This window comes from Saimiri boliviensis, chromosome 17 (assembly GCF_048565385.1).
Source record: "Saimiri boliviensis isolate mSaiBol1 chromosome 17, mSaiBol1.pri, whole genome shotgun sequence".
Taxonomy (NCBI): Eukaryota; Metazoa; Chordata; class Mammalia; order Primates; family Cebidae; genus Saimiri; species Saimiri boliviensis.
In genome coordinates, this window is record NC_133465.1 from 43,467,651 (window position 1) to 43,484,395 (window position 16,745).

The 16,745-nt window shown below is 50.8% G+C and overlaps 2 protein-coding genes across 3 annotated transcripts; one reads left to right on the top strand and one right to left on the bottom strand.

The window, feature by feature from the left end:
- The first annotated feature begins 213 nt into the window (after nt 1-213).
- On the top strand, nt 214-8,803 carry PRR15L (proline rich 15 like). Of its 2 annotated transcripts, none has more exons than XM_010341843.3 (2): nt 214-460; nt 5,196-8,803. In XM_010341843.3, exon 2 carries the CDS (start codon nt 5,228-5,230, stop codon nt 5,537-5,539), a length of 312 nt encoding a protein of 103 aa, XP_010340145.1. In that variant the 5' UTR covers nt 214-460; nt 5,196-5,227; the 3' UTR covers nt 5,540-8,803. The 2 variants fall into 2 exon arrangements, with proteins under 2 accessions (XP_010340145.1, XP_003931269.1); XM_003931220.4 differs by having other exon boundaries at nt 215-460; nt 5,199-8,803.
- Nucleotides 8,804-8,824: 21 nt separating this feature from the next.
- Nucleotides 8,825-16,687, bottom strand: PNPO (pyridoxamine 5'-phosphate oxidase). Its single transcript, XM_003931216.3, has 7 exons — nt 16,414-16,687; nt 14,917-15,041; nt 13,596-13,695; nt 12,704-12,757; nt 12,311-12,439; nt 11,918-11,988; nt 8,825-11,695 (listed from the first exon to the last, which is right to left on the bottom strand). The coding sequence occupies exons 1-7, from the start codon at nt 16,549-16,551 to the stop codon at nt 11,527-11,529; spliced, it is 786 nt and encodes a 261-aa protein (XP_003931265.1). The 5' UTR covers nt 16,552-16,687; the 3' UTR covers nt 8,825-11,526.
- Between the last annotated feature and the right edge of the window lie 58 nt (nt 16,688-16,745).

Here is a 16,745-nt window from a genome sequence, read left to right on the forward strand (position 1 = left end):
GGAAGTGCAACCAGACACCCAACAGTGGGGAAACTGAGAGACAGCCTGCTGTGCTCTGCTACTCCAGATCTCCCTTGGGATTCCCTCCTCCAGCGTGGCAGTCCCCGGAGGTCCCCAGCTTCTGGGTGGATGCATGGGTGCTGGGATTGGATTTCCGGCATGATGAATATTCATTAGCCTGAGCCGGCCTCTGCTTCTGTTTACTTAGCTGGGAGGGGCTGGGTTTCAGGTTCACCGTGACTCCAGGAGCTGCAGCGGAGCAGGTACTAGCTCTTGCACCTGTTTCTCTTGCACCTGATGTGCAGCTGCTCCTACCCACCTCTCCTGGCCGAGCCTTGCCTGGTACAGCACCCCGGAGGCACCCCTTCCTGCCTGAGTCTCACCCTCCCAGGCAGCTCCTACACTCAACTGCTTCTCTAGGAAAGGTGTCACCTCCAGCCTGGAGCAGTCGGGATTACAGGTACAGGCAGAGGGCCGGTGGGTGGGGAAACCAAGGCACAGACCCCAGTCAGGGCACCCAGTTCTGCCAGTTCTTCTGGGAAAGAAGAACCCAGGCCTCTAACCTGGACTCCACTCAGGACTCATCGCACTGGCCTCTTGGAGTCAGTCCAGGCCTCCAACAGAGCTCCTGCTGAGTAGTTTTCTGTTAACTCTTGCTGAACGGGAGCCCACCCCTCTGACTCCGAGCCTGGAGCATTTTTCCAGCTGTCTGGTAGGAACATCTCCCCATTTTTATCCAGGGTACCCCAGTCTCATTCAGCATGGACAAGCACCATTAGGAGCCCTGGAGAGGGATGGTGGAGGGAGTTCTGGGTTTTGTCCAACAACACATTAGCTGACTTGCTTCCCCTACCTGCCCCTCTGCCCCTCCACCTCTGCCCCAGTCAATGGTTAACTTGTCCCAGCTCAGAAGGGGCTTGGCTCCGTCTGGGCAAAGCCCTTTGGAGCAGCTCACAGAACCCAGCTGGGATGGAGGGGCCTGTCCCGGGACACCTGTGTGCATGCCATAGTGCTGGTCACCAAAGACCAGGTGGCAGGCTGTCCCATGAGACCCTTCATGGCCCCAAAACTGTGCAAACAGCAGAGGTGAAGCTGGCATCCTCAGGGGCTGATTTCTATCATCCTTGGATTGCACGGCCCCAGGGCAAGGGCCCAGCCCTTAGCTCGGCCAGCTCAGGAACCTGCATGAACGAACTGCTGGGCCCACCATGTGTCACCAAATGCTGGGTCAGTTTGAAGTCCGGAGCACCTGCCCCCCCCCAACCCCCTTCAGCCCTCTGTGATTATGCAGGGGCACAAGGTTGTAGATATCTTGTTCTTTGCAATTTTGAGAATCTGGGAAGTTTGGACATCACATCACCTTTTTTTGTTTGCTTGTTTTTAAAGCAAATCAGACTTTACACTATCTTTTATGATTGCTGTTTACAGAACCCTACATCTGGGTTATTTTGTAAAACAAAGAACATTCCGCTAATTTTTCTGTTTTGCAAATTCAGATTTCCATAAGTCAGGCTTACCTAAAGGGCAAACACCTGCTTACTGGTGCCTACATGTCCTCCTGGGCAGAAGAGACAAGAAGGCCTGGCAAAAGCATTCTTTTTTTTGAGACAGAATCTCACTCTGTCACCTAGGCTGGAGTGCAGTGGCACAATCTCGGCTCACTGCAACTTCTGCCTCCTGGGTTCAAGGGATTTTTGTGCTTCAGCTTCCCTAGTAGCTGGGACTACAGGCACATGACACCATACCTGCCTAATTTTTTTTGTGGGTTATTTTTTGAGACGGAGTTTAGCTCTTGTGGCCCAGACTAGAGTGCAATGGCGTGATCTTGGCTCACTGCAACCTCTGTTTCCTGGGTTCAAGCAATTCTTCTGCCTCAGCCTCTGGAGTAGCTGGGATTACAGGCATATGCCACCGCACCCAGCTAACTTTGTATTTTTAGTAGAGATAGTGTTTCTCCATGTTGGTCAGGCTGGTCTGGAACTCCCAACCTCAGGTGATCTACCCATCTAGACCTCTCAAAGTGTTGGGATGACAGGCGTGAGCCATTGCGCTCTGTGTATTTCTGTATTTTTAGTGGTGACAGAGTTTCTCCATGTTGGCCAGGCTAGTCTTGAACTCTGGGCCTGAAGCAATTCTCCTGCCTCAGCCTCCCAAAGTGCTGGGATTATAGTCTTGAGCCACTGCACCTGGCCTCTGGCAAAGAACATTCTAGAGAGACCAGAGTACAAGGCAAGGACACAAGGGCACCAGACCCGATGCCTTGGTGGAGGCCCCTGGGAAGGGCACAAGGGCTGTTCCTGTCTCTACATTTTCTGATAAGTTCCTCGTGATCTGTGGCTCCCTTTATGCCAAGGGGAGTTAAGCCTCAAGTTTGTCAACTTGAAATGCCTGTTAAAACAGGTGAATTTTAACAGGCACAGGCAGAAGCTTCTTTCTCGCTGGAGCTAGAAAATCTGGTGGTTATGAGTCTCAGGAGCTGGATCTTCTGTTCTTCCATTCTCCAAGTTCCTTGCTCCAGATGAGTAGTGGTGGGGCTGTGGGCCTCGTTCCAGACAAGGCAGTGACTGGGGTACCCACAGACCAAGCAAGTACCCTGTTCCTCCTTCTCTGCTCTCCCCACACCTCCTTCCAGAAACCCATTCTGGAACACTAAGTTCTGTGCAAGGCTGTGCTAAGCCCAGGTGGGGCAAGCTGCCAAAGCAAACCTCTCAGGCTGTCCCTAGGTGTGCTCACCTCTCCAGGGTTCCCTGGAAGTATTTATCGAGTCCCTCTCACTGCCCCTTCGCTTTCTGAGCAGGAGCTGCACAAGATCTCCCCTCAGCTTCTCTTGCTACTTGACCCCAGCTAAAGGGACAGAACTGGCAATGTGGCAGCTGCTTCCCAGACAGAGAGGTGGAAAGGAATCCACCAGCTGTGTGCTCTAGGGGGTGGGGGTGGGGACATGGAGGGGCAGGAGACCAGAGCAGTGAGGAGCATGGATGCAGGCCTTCAGCTCATCGTAAGCCTAGGCCCGCATTATGCTCTCCTCTTTCCTGAATTTGATATGCTCCCGAACTTCTAAAATAATCTATCCTTATTATGGAAATTCTGGAAATCAGAAAACTAAGTAGAAAAAGCACCCTCTACTCCTACATAAAGAAAGGCACTATTAATCATTTGGAGTATGTCTTTCTAGTCTTTTAAAAAAAATGCAAGGCCGGTGCGGTGGCTCACGCCTATAATCCCAGCACTTTGGGAGGCTGAGGCGGGTGGATCATGAGATCAAGAGATCGAGACCATCCTGGTCAACAAGGTGAAACCCCGTCTCTACTAAAAAAAAATACAAAAATTAGCTGGGCACGGTGGTGAGTGCCTGTAGTCCTAGCTACTTGGGAGGCTGAGGCAGAAGAATTGCCTGAACCCAGGAGGCAGAGGTTGTGGTGAGCCGAGATCGCGCCATTGCACTCCAGCCTGGGTAACAAGAGCGAAACTCCGTCTCAAAAAAAAAAAAAAAAAAAAAAAATGCAGTGAGTATCTCCAGTTTTTAAAAGGAGGTGAACACCAGGCGTGGTGGCTCATGCCTGTAATCCCAGCACTTTGGGAGGCCGAGTTGGGCAGATCACCTGAGGTCGGGAGTTCGAGACCAGCCTGACCAACATGGAGTAATCCCCATCTTTACTAAAATTACAAAATTAGGTGAGTTTGGTGGCACATGCCTGTGATCCCAGCTACTTGGGCGGCTGAGGCAGGAAAATCACTTGAACCTGGGAGGCGGAGGTTGCAATGAGCCAAGATCACAGCATTGCACTCCAGAGGGGTGACAAGAGCAATGCCTTCTAGCTTTCTGGTGCACACTGGCTGCGCCTTCCTCCCCTGGAGCTTTCACAGCTGGCACCTAGGCATCCTGAGAACTAGACCACCGACCTCGCCAGTCATCACCGTTCCTCTGTCTGTTCTGTCATTGATCTTCCTTCATTTAGCAGACGATTCCTTCATTTAGCAGACTGTCGTCTGCTTCTATCTTACATACCTCATCTATCGATGATGTCCAGGCAACCTCCTCTCCCAGAACTTCCGCTAGCTCAGACAATACCTTTGTGGAAATTAGTCAAAGGGGATGCCCCAGGGGAAGGCAGCTCCATGGCAGGGTACATGGCCTGTGAGTAGAGAAGCCTGGATTTCAGACCCAAGCCCCACCCAACCTGTGATGATCGCGTCTTCCCTGTATTTCTGGGATCCTTCTAACTGCTTTCTGCCTTTTTAGCTCCCCTTTCTTATGAAAGCTTGGTGGGAAAGGGAACCATCCCTTGGTAATTACTGCCATTATCATAGGTTTTACTTTGCAATGCATGGTTACCTCTGTGGGCAGGGATTAATAGTAGAGCTAAATGCTATGGCTGGATGGGATAGGTGAGGAAATTCCCCAGGATTTCCCACTACTAGCCTGAGGCTCTGGCTCCTGCCTTAGGAACAGCCCAGCAGCTACTTTAGCCTTGCAGGTCACTGCTGGGAAGTTCAAATTGCTCAGAAGGTCACTAATTATATTTAATTTTGTAATGAATTCCAAGCAAAATGCACAGGGTCTTTCTCTCCCTATACTACCAGTCAATGGTCTGCCCACACCTGGCAGCAGGGTCTGGTGGTATAGTGGGAAGTTTGGGAAGAGCGTCAAAAGCCTGGATGCCGCCTGACTTGGGCAAGCTGTCCACCTGCCTACCGCCCTGAAGGGCCTGGCAGGAATGATCTCAAAGCTCCAGACAACCCTGTAGGGCAATGGTGTGTGCCTGTCCCACCGCCCCTCTGCCTGGCGTGGGTGGCTTCCCTGTCTTGACCTTGACTTTGACCCTTCTCTTGTCTCTCACTCTCCAAAAGCATATGCCACTCCACTGACCTGAATCTTGGGTTTATTCAGCCCTACCTTCAATTCTTTAATTCTTTCTTTCTTTCTTTTTTTTGAGACAGAGTCTCGCTCTGTTGCCCAGGCTGGAGTGCAGTGGTACGATCTCAGCTCACTGCAATCTCTGCCTCCCGGGTTCAAGCGATACTCCTGCCTCAACCTCCTGAGTAGCTGGGATTATAGGTGTTCGCCACCAAGCCTGGGCCCTTTCTTTAATTCTTAAAGCAGCCCATGATTAGGAGTTGTATACAGCAAGCTGGTCCAAAGGCACCCACCCCCTTTTCCCATTGACCCCTTTTTCTCCCCCACCCTGCTCCAGCAGAAAGCCCCACCCACGGCTTAGGGAGCACCATGACAACTGAAATTGGTTGGTGGAAGCTGACTTTCCTCCGGAAAAAGAAATCCACTCCCAAGGTGCTGTATGAGATCCCTGACACCTATGCCCAAACAGAGGGAGGCACAGAACCCCCGAGGCCCGATGCTGGAGGCCCCAACAGCGACTTTAACACCCGCCTGGAGAAGATTGTAGACAAGAGCACCAAGGGCAAGCACGTCAAGGTCTCCAACTCAGGCCGCTTCAAGGAGAAGAAGAAAGTGAGAGCCACGCTGGCGGAGAACCCTGGCCTCTTTGATGACTGCGAGGAAGGGCGGTCATCGAAGTGAAGGACTGAGGAGGGTGCTAGCACCTCCTGGTTCCCTGTCACCAGCCGGATCTGAGACAGGAGCTTGCCACGCTGTCCTCTTTGGCCATAGCTGAAGCCATGGTGGCATTTGATGTCTGCTGGCAGGAAATGGCTGGTTTTTAGATTTGTATTTATGTGCCTCCACTTTTATAAGGCCTGGGAGATCCCAGGGTCCTCCCACCCTCACCCTGACCACATAAAAAGGCACTCTAGTTCATCCTGGGTGAAAACTCTCACCCAGGATGGACAGCCCTCCTTGAAGCAACGGCAGGGCGGGCAGGGAGGTGGGCATAGTAGGGAATGGAGAGAGCGAGCCAGACAGACTTCACCTCCTTACTGGACACAGGGTCAAAGGCGAGTTTGAATTGCTGCTTGCTTTACTTTCTCTACCCGTGACTGTTCCCTGGACCAATCCTGAGGAGGTCATATTTTCCAGAAGCCACGTGATGGGCTCTGGTTTCTGTGGAGCCAGAGGCGGAGACGCTGAACTTGAGCTCACCTCCTAACATAGGCAGTAAACTTCCTGGAACTTTGTCCTCAGGTGTGGAGGGGGCAGAGGACACTGGCACTCTGTGGGGGGTGCTGTAGAAGACCAGATTGATGGTAGTTTGACTTACTGGTTCCTCTTTTGGCCATGACTTGTGCAGGTGAAGTCACACACCCTCAAAGGGAAGGTACACTGGCCAAACTGGGGGAGTGGGTGGGGAGTTTTCTCCTCTCCCTCCCCTACAGTAATAGTATTTAACACGTATCAGCTCTAGAGATGGGTCCTGGAGTCTTAAATTTTGTTTAACAAAATAATTTTAGGTTTCTCTCTTTGTAATAACAATGCTGGAAAAGCAGAGAATCTCTTTTATGCTCACGTCTTGCACTTATTGAGATGACTGTTTTTCATGCCTTTATCTTCCTTCATGTAAGTAAAGTGGACCTTTGTGCTCAAACTGTTCCTTTCAAGCTTCAGGAAGGGTACCCAGGTGTGACAGTGTAGGAACTGGGTCACTAATTTTTACCATCAAACCAGCCTTAGCGTGGGGATAGGGGAGCAGAAGGAGGTAGTTACACCTCAGTGGTTAGTTCTCTCTGGTCAACAGAGAGGCCATCAGATGCTCAAGAGAGCAGGACAGAGCTTTGATGACTGACCCCAGAGTTTCAGTGGTTTGGCTTGGGATGAAGATTCAAACTTTGGCTCTCCCCCTTAGTAGCTGGGTGACCTTAATAGCTGGGTTTACTTGTCCTCTGAGCCTCAGTTCCCTCTTCCGTAAAAGGGGGCTGAAATAATACCCATCTTATCAAAAGCAGCCAGTATTAAGTGGCCTATGAGAGGCCCCATAGTAGGTGCTCAGTTTAATACTGGCTTCCTTGCCCCTTGCTTTATAAAGAACTCTACCATACCCCATAGCTTTGGTTTAAGAAAAAGGAGAGGGCAGGTATGGTGGCTCAGGCCTGTAATTCCCACATTTTGGGAGGCTGAGATGGGTGGATTGCTTGAGCCTAGGAGTTTGAGACCAGCCAAGGTAACATAGCGAGATTCCTATCTCTAAAAAAACCCAACAAACAAAAATTAGCTGACTGTGGTGGCATATGCCTGTAGTCCTATCTGCTTGGGAGGCTGAGGTGGGAGGATTGCTTGAGTCCAGGAGTTCAAGACTACAGTGAGCTATGATTGTGCTACTGCACTACAACCTGGGTGACAGAACTAGACCTTAACTCCAGAAAAAAAATTTTTTTTAATAAATAAGAAAGGGGAGAAAGATGTTATCTTACGATGTTAGGTCCAGCTCTTTATCAAGCCATAAGAGCCGGGAACTAAAAAAAGTTGGCCAAATCCCTGGGGCTCCTGGTAGAAACACAGGGAGAGACCAAGGTGGCCACTCAACAATGTGGTCCTGTAGCTTCCAGGTCAGCTCCTGGCAGGCTGCTGGCCACCCCACCCCAGGAGCTGTTGCTCGGGGAATTTATTACTGAAACAAACAGACCTATACAAGGAAGCCTTTGTTAGGTACCTCACCTAACAGGCCAGGGGGACCTCAAGTGATGGGGGAGGGAGACCAGGAGCTGGAGGGACGGAAGGCAGGCTCGGGGTGTTGCCTTTCCCAAGGCCTCTTCCTCTACCCCTTCTCACTACACAGAACTTTCTAGGGTCTCACTAATTACTCAATCCATGAGGCCTCCACGGAGCAACTCAGACTTGCCCCACACCACAGCCCTGCCCCATGTTAATAGGTAACATTTATAGGGTACTTATGGCAGGCGGCCCTAGAACAAGCCCTCCCTAAGGTTGCTCACTTAATCCTATCACCACCTGAGACAGGTGCAGTCATTATCCCCATTTTTCAGACAAGTTGGCTGAGGCTTAGAGGTGAGATCACTCACCCTGGGGGCCAGGCGCTGGCAGTGGTGGAGCTGGGACTGAAGCCAGAGCCAGCTTGTGCATGTGACCACCGTCCCACACAGTCCCTTCCACTCTTGATTCTTACCTGCGGAGGGAACAGGAAACTGAAGCTCAGAACAAAGAAAAGCACAGACACCTTCTGCAGAAGGGGAAGTAGGGAGGGGAGGGAGCAACGTCTGGGTCTTGGATCCTGGGAGGTGAGCATCATTTGAGGAGGCTGGACAAACTGTGGAAGCAGTGGGATAAAGCCAACCAGCTTTGAAGCAGAGTGTCCCCTAAGAGCCCAGACTCCAGGCATCTCCCACATCTACCCATTCTCGGTTTCCCTGAGTGGGGAGCAATAAGGTTGGGCCCTGGGCCACCAACCTAAGGTTCTAGATAATACTGGCACTGTACTGCCACCTCCTCCAATCTCACCGTCACCACTCTGGGTGAGAGTGTCCACAGCCCCTCTGACCCTTGCATGCCGACCCCAGCTCCATCTTCTAGGTAAAGTCTACCTGTGTTTCTAAGCTGGGGGGCCAGATGGATATGGGGTAGATACTAGAAGCCAAAGGGAGATCTGACTGCCCAGGGAAGCAGTGAGGCAGCTGGAAGTTTTCAAGAGAACAGGGAAAGAGGAGGAACTGGGAGAGGCTACGGGTTATCGACCACAGTTTCACTGGGACGCGGCCCAAGCAGAGGAAGGGGGAGGCAAGGGAGGCCGGCTAGAACTGGCCTTCACTGCCCAGAAGGGGCCGACCCTGTGCGTCGGGCTCCCCCTGCTGGACATAGGTCTACTTGATGCAGAGAAGTGGGGGCAGAAAAGTCTAGTAAATTTCCTCAAGTCCCCTCCTTGGGGGTCGAGGGAGGCCAGACCGGGTTGAACATCAATAAAATGCACAGCTGACAGGCTTTTATTACAGACTGCGGGCAGTAACAACTGGACAGAGAACGGAAAAGGAACAGGCTCAAAGCTGGGGGGACACACAACCCCCAATAACACAAGGTGGGTGCAGCGCTTCTACACACACGTACACGAACTCAGAAACGACACTGCTTACAGTACAAGAAAAAGGGCAAGGTAGCTCACGGCACCGGACACCCTCCTGCCTGCAGGGGGCCGCAAGGTTCATGTGCCTTCCTGCATTCAGGCTTAAGGGGGATTAACGAGGAAAGGGCTGCCCTTGGAGGAGGCCTGTGGATAATAGGGACTGAGGCACAGGGCCCTGCAGGGGAAGGAAGCACAGCTCACAGAGTGGCAAGCTCAATGCTAGCCAGTGCAAGCAACAGTCAGTTCTCTGATCCTGGCTTAGTCACAGCAAACATTTACCCAGCCTGGCTCCTCTCCATAGCCAGCAGGCTGCTTGCTCATCCAGGCTGTCTCTGATTAGTGGGCTTTGCTCAAAGAGAACAAACACAGTTCAGCACAGACTCAGCTGAGGGTCACGAAAGGATCACAGATTGTGAGGGTGGGAGGTCATGGTTTAGAGGTTGAGTCCAGCGCAGTTGGTCACCTGGGGTCTAGTGAAAATACAGGGACAGATTCAGTGGGCCAGGGGTCTGAATCTCTAAGAGGCTGCCAAGTGATGCTGATGCTCTTGGCTTGTGGACCACACTGTGTATAGCAAAGCTGTGGACCAGGAGGCCTCAACTTTGGCTGCACAGAATTCTCTGGGGAGCTTTTAAATTTCCCAGTGCCCAGGCTGCCCTCATATCATAGTAGAGACAGGGTTTCGCCATGCTGGCCAGGCTGGTTCAATCATCTCTGAGGGTGGGACCCAGCCATCAGGGTTCTTAAAACTTTCCAAATAATTCCAGTGTGAGTGAAAAGCTAATGATCTAGGAATCATCAGCAGAAGTGGGGAGTAAGGACAGCAGATACGTGGGTGGTCTGAAAAACATAATCTCTATAATCATTTAATTTTCATTTTTGGAAAATGTATGTACACATACACACACCGTTTCCACAAACAAACATAGAAAGTAAAGCTGATTAAAATGTTCCTGTCCTATTGGTACCAGTACATGAATCCCTTCTACAAAATTCCTGACTGACCGGGAATACAAATTCCTAGTGACAGCCCACTCCTTCTTAGGCAGGTCTGATTGCTTGAAATCTCTCCTAATACTGAGATGAAACCTGCTTTCCTGTAACTATGTGGGTCCCTTGGAGCCACAGAGAAGGCAGTAATCAGTAGGGGAAGTACTATAAAAATATACTATCCTGCGCTGGGCGTGATGGCTCATGCCTGTAATCCTGGCACTATGGGAGGCCAAGGTGGGCAGATCACAAGGTCAGGAGTTCAAGACCAGCCTAACCAACAGGGTGAAACCCTGTCTCTACTTATAATACAAAAATCAGCTGGGCATGGTGGCACACACCTGTAATCCCAGCTACTTAGGAGGCTGAGGCAGGAGAACCACTTCAACCCGGGAGGTGGAGGCTGCAGTGAGCTGAGATCATACCACTGCACTCTAGATTGGGCGACTGAGTGAGACTCCATCTCAAAAACCAAACCCCCCCAGCCAAAAAAAAAAAAAAAAATATATATATATATATATATATATATATATATATATATGTGTGTGTGTATATATATATATATATACACACACACACATACTATCCTGAATGGACACAGTGGCTCATGTCTGTAATCCCAGCACTTTGGGAGGCTGAGGTGGATGGATCACTTCAGGTCAGGAATTGGAGACCAGCCTGGCCAACATGATGAACCCTGTCTCTACTAAAAATACAGAAATTAGCCAGGTGTGTTGGCGGGCACCTGTAATCCCAGCTACTAAGGAGGGATCCCTTAAACCTGGGAGGCAGAGGTTGCAACGAGCCGAGATTGTGCCACTGCACTCCAGCCTGGGTGACAGAGCGAGACTCCATCTAAAAAAAAAAAAATTCTATTGGTAAAGGTCAAGTTGTAAGCAACGGAAATAGATTCTAGCTAGAATAGGCCAAAAGAGAGAGAGAGAGAGAGAGAGAGAGGGAAAATTTACAGAGATAGTGGGGTGTTTGAAGGCAGGGGGAGGAACTGCACAGCCGACCTGGGAAGGAGGTATTCAGGGAAGGAGAGATCCTGGGAATTGCAACAACAGCAGGCAGAGGCTGTTGATTACTTTGTTTCCTGGCTGCCATGAATGACTTGGCTTCAGTGACTCCCAGGGTTCTGATCTCTCCATTTCAAATTTCAAATTATTGACCAAACAATCTGATTGGCCAGATTGGCTCAGGTGCATATGCTGGGACTAAGCTTTGGCCAGGATGACTCACAAGATGTCACCAGAAAGGGAGTCACACTGGCTGCTACCCCTAGAGGGAGCTATCCTAATCAATCACAGGCATGCTAAAAAAAAATAATTATGGAATTATTTTCCATTTGTGATTCTCTACGCCACCATTACACTCAGCTTGACCAGCTAACTGAGAACCAATTGAGTACAGAGAACTTGGAGGATGAGCTCTGAAGGGTCCTGAATATAAGGGGTTGGGAGGGAAATGGGCTGAGGTTAGAAAGAAGGGCCTGGGTCCCAATCCCACACCCTCTCTTGACACCTAGCCCTAGCTCCACTCTGGGCCAGAGTCAAGGTGCAAGTCTCTCATAGAGCCAGTCTTCCTCCCCGCGGTGGGTCATGGGCCCCAAAGGGGAATCTCCTGTGGGTAGGCCCCGCCGAAAGACTATCCGGTCATGCAGGCGGTTGGTTTGACCTTGCCAGAACTCCATCACCTGGGGGTACAGGACATAGCCACCCCTATAAGGAGAAGCAGAGGTTTCAGTGCTCTGTGGGTTTTTCTAGCCAGGTCACTCTCCTACCCTCACCCCTCATCCCAGGGCCTCTTGAAGGAAGTTGCCGGGATGCATCTGACAAGGGTTGGCAGGGAGGAGGAGATCTGTGATTCCCCAGGCAGGCGGCTTCAAGTAAATGTGAGGGCATGTGGTGTCCCTTTCTAGATGACTACCAGATGTCACTCACCAGGATTTTGGCTTGGGTACCTCTTGATCCTGGTAGAGCTGTTCCAGTTCCTCATTTTTTTTTCTCAGATACTGTCCAGGGGAAGGAGTTAGAAAAAGGGCCAGGCCCAGTCAATGATTCATTAAGGAGGACTTCCTGAGGATATGTGCCGGGGACATGCGCGAGCAGAGCAGACTGGCCTCTGTCCTCCAGGAGCACACAGTCAACTGGAGGGCCAGATGGACAGAGGAGGCCTATTGCCCCTCTCCCCACCCCCACTTCCCCTAGGGAGATTGTCCCTTTCACTGTTTTCACTGGGCTAGAGAGAGAAGAACCTGGCATCTTCTGGGGACAGCTTCTAGGGATAAGCCAAAGCCTCCAGCACCTGGAGGACTATGGCAGAGCCCCACTCACCTCCCGATCAGGGATCACAGAACTCTGGTGGCTGACCACAGCCCCAATCTGGCTGCTTTTGGGGCGGGAGTGGAAGTAGCACTCAGCCTCCTCCTCGGACAGCTTCTTCACAGGGCCTTCCACACGCACCTGCTCAGGGATGGCTCTGGGTGAATGGCGTTCAATGCCACCTGCCGTCCCTACCAGCACAGGCCCCGTTCCTCTCTGTTCTCTCTATCCACTGCCCCACCACTCCTGGCTCCAACTAGACCAGCTAGCTGAGGGCTGCTTTGGAGGCAGAGTACCCAGGTGGGACGTTTGCCCAGTCTGGAGACCTTCACTAGACTCAGTCATAAACTCAGGCCCTGCCAACCCAGCCTATTTTTCCAGGCTCTCCTGGGAAAATTCACTCACCTGACGGTTAAGTGGCTCCCAGTAGAAGACAAGGGAAGCAAAGGGATTCGAGTCCTAGAAGTAAAAGAGAATCCACAACCAGCCATCAGGACAGGGAGAGGAGGCCTCCAGCACGCACGGGAAAGGCAGGAGAGCTGTAGCGTGCAGGCCTGCAGCAGATGCATCCACTGTAATAGGTCATTTAAACCCTCAAAGGTGGGCCTATCGTCACAGATACAGAGACAGGCTAAGTCACATGCCCAAGTTCCCTCAGTAATGGTGGAGCTAAATTTAAGCCAGTTAGACTCCAAAGTGAGGCTGGGCCACTTCTCTCACCCACAGATTTGTAAGTCTTGAGAAATACTGGCATAGACTGAGGGAGGTTTACTCATTTTGGATTCATTCATTGAATGCACACGAAGTGCCCACTCTGGGTCTGACAACAGGAGACATGCAGGGAGTACAGCAAAGATAAAACAGAGCAGCCTCCACTCCTAGAGAGCTTACTGTTTGGCAGAGGAGACAAATATCTGTTACATAATCACCTAAATAAATGCTCACTTACAAACTGAAGAAAATAACAAAAAGGAAAGTTGCAAGTTATAATGACAGCAAACAGCATGAGGAGCTGAGTCAGAGTCAAGGAAGGCCTTCCTGAGGAGGTAACGTGTTGGCTGAGATCTGAAGGAACAGGTGAAGGCTGACGGGGGTGAGGCAGGGACCTTTGCATTCATTCATTCATCCATTTATGGCAAAGAGCAGAGCAAGTGCCGAGGCCTCATGGCAGGACGGTACTTGCACACAGAGAGCAAGTAGATGGGCAGGGGTAGGGGCAGGTGGCATGAGAAGGTAACAGAAAGCAAGGGCCAGACCCTGCAGGCCCTGGGAAAGATTACCAGCTCTTTTCACTGACCAGCTCTTTTCCTTTTCGGCTCTCGAAGTTGGTGAAGAAACGGAAGCCATCTTTGCCAAAGCCCTTCAATAGCAACATGCGGGCAGAGGGTTTTCCATCTCTAGGGGCAAACAGCAGAGCACTGTGGTCAGAGCCTGCTTCAATGTTCTGGCTACAGTCCCTCTCCCCAAAAGATGTCTAAACAACCCCTCCAGCTGCACCCCCTTTATTGAGCTGTCAGGCTGCACCCTCCCATGTGCTCCTGGGGATTTGTCCTAGAGGTATGACACTACAGCCTGAGGCCCTGTTATGGCCCTGAATTGTGATACCCAAAACCCCTATGTCAAAGACTTAAACCCCAATATGACTATATTTGGAGATAGGGACCTTATGGAGGTAACTAAGGTTAAATAAGGTCATAGGGTGGGGCCCTAATCCAATAGGACTGGTGTCACTGTAAGAGAAGAGACACTTCAGAACCACCTCTCCTACCCCTCCCCCTCACCCAACACACACACACACACACACACACACACACACACACACACACACAGAGGAAAGGCAGTGTGAGGACATGGGGAAAAGCAGCTGTCTGCAAACCACAAGCAGAGGCCTCACCAGAAACCACCCCTGATGGCACCTTGATCTTGGACTTCTAGCTACTGGAACTATAAGAAAATAAATTTCTGTTGTTTAAGCTACCAGTCTACAGTATTTTGTTAAGACAGCCCTAGCAAACTCATAAGACCTTAAGGGCAGGGACTAACAATAATGCAATCATCCAATGCTTAGGGATCATGGTGGTGCTATTAGATCAGCTCCTCTGCTCAGAGCTCTGGGAGATACCCACTCGCACAGTAAAAGAGCACTGCTTTCAAGGCCTTACAGTTTAGCAAGGAGTATTGTTCTATTACAGCCTGAATAACAGGCGATAATACAAGTTATGTCTCAAAGGGCATATGATTGTCAAAGGAATGATATAGTCAGGTACTGTACTAGATTTCGAGAGAGGGACAGAGCTTCACCAGAAGTAGCTCCTGAACGGCAGACAGGGTTTGGGTAAATGGAGAGAGGAGGGAGGCAAAGGACTGTGTATGGATGTATCAAGGGCAGAGATGAACAGAAGGCACTGCATTTTTATCACTGACATGTAATTTTGTGGTCTGGTCTCTGGTTTATAGGTAGGGACACAGAGGCCAAGAGAGGGCAAGTACCTTGCCTAAAGCCACACAGTACATTAACAACAGAGCTGGAACCATAAAGTTGGCATCTAGAGCTGAAAACTTCATAAGCTCTTACTTCACATGTACCCAGCCAAAGAGGGTCCCATGGCCATGCCCACCTGGTACAGGTAGCCAGACACATGGCGTTGGCCTCCCCTATGTCAGGACACTGAACAGCATCCTCAAACCAGGCAGCAAACTGTTTCACTGGGTCCAGGGAGGTCAGATGAGTCTCCTCAAATGCCTAGAAAGGGAGTTTTATTTCATTTAATAAACATATATAGCGCTTACTATGTACCTGGCACTGTTCTAATCACTTTTCAAATATCAACTTATTTAGTCCTTATGACAATGACCTTAAAATAAAAAATAGTATGCAGTAAGAAGATTCTGTGCCCAATTTTATAGGTGAGGAAACAGGCATAAAAAGGTCAGACAACTTGCTGCCCCAGAGCTAGCAATGGATAAATCAGGGTTTTATGTCATGGGTGTCAAAATTGTCTGGGGAGCATTAAAAAAAACTTTCTGGGCTCCACCCCTGTAATTTCTCATTCAGCAGGCTGAGATTTAATCAAAAACTGCTTTTTTTTTTTTTTTTTTTTTTTTTTTTTTTTTTTTTTGAGGCAGGGTCTCACTCTTTAGTCTAGGCTGGAGTGCAGTGGTGTGATCTTGGTTCACTGAGGCCTCAACCTCCCAAGCTCATGTGATTCTCCCACCTCATCCTCCCAAGATTACAGACATGCTCCAACATGCCCGACTAATAAAGGTTCTCTTGGTTCCCATCCTGAGGAGGGAAAAGGAAAAGAACTTCCCAGTGGTCAGCAAAAAGTACTAACGGCAGTAAGCCGAGAGCTTTCTCCTCCCTGAGCTAGTCCCCTTCCCCACATTTCACTTATTTTTTTCTCAAACAGTTTGTAAGCTCTTTATCACTGTATCCACCCAAAGAGGGGCCCATAACCATGCCCTCCTTGGGGAGTTTGGGTGACCCCCCAAAAGATGACCTTGGGTGACCCCCAAACCTCCTTGCCCCAGGGGGTGGCCCCAGGAGCCCTGAGGGGCTGGCTCCTCCTACTCCCCTCCCCCCAGTAGATGACTCCGAAGACCCCTCTTCCGCCACCACTTGAGGGAGGCCCGGTCCTGTCATGACATCTATGACATGAAACCCTGATTAATCCATCACTACCAGCTCAGCGGGGCTGAGCAAGTTATCTGATCTTGCTACCTGTACCAGGTGGGTAGCAGGGTTCTAAGCACTTTACAGACATCTAAGTCCTTAACATCCCCATGAGCTAGGTACTCTCACTTCCCAGATGAGGAAACTGAGGCCCACAGAGGTGAAGAATTCCAACCCAGGTAGGCTCCAAATTTCGAGCTCTTATCCCTTACGAAAGGCTAACTTTTGAACCCATCTTCATTCGCATTTCCCCGGAACTGCTCCCTCGGTCGGATGTCTTTGAAGCCCCTTTCTCCCACGGGGGTGATCCCCAAACCTCCTTGCCCCATTGGCTGGCCCCAGAAGCCCCGAGAGCTTCCTCCTACTCCCCTCCCCGCTGTAGATGAATCTGGGGACCCTTCTTCCCCCGCCCCTGCGGGAGGCCTGGCCCTGGCGGCGGCACCTCTCGGTCCCCGCGGTAACTCTTGCGCATGGGTCCCAGGTCCATGGCAGCACCGCGACCACACAGGTGACGGAAGTAGCCTGGCCACTCGGCAGGTCGCCCAAATGTCGCAGTGACGCTCCGCAGCCAGCACGTCATAGGGACCGCCGGCCACGTGACCCAGCTGTCGCCCCACGCTGGGTTCCTTTGAGTTCGGAACCAATTTCTCACCGCAGACGTCTACCCACGGGAAGGAAGGATTTGCCAGTCGCCCAACCAAGCTAACAGGTCCTATGTCCTCGGAGCCAATGGGAGTCCAGGATCGGAGGAGGGAGACAGGCACGGAAAAGTCA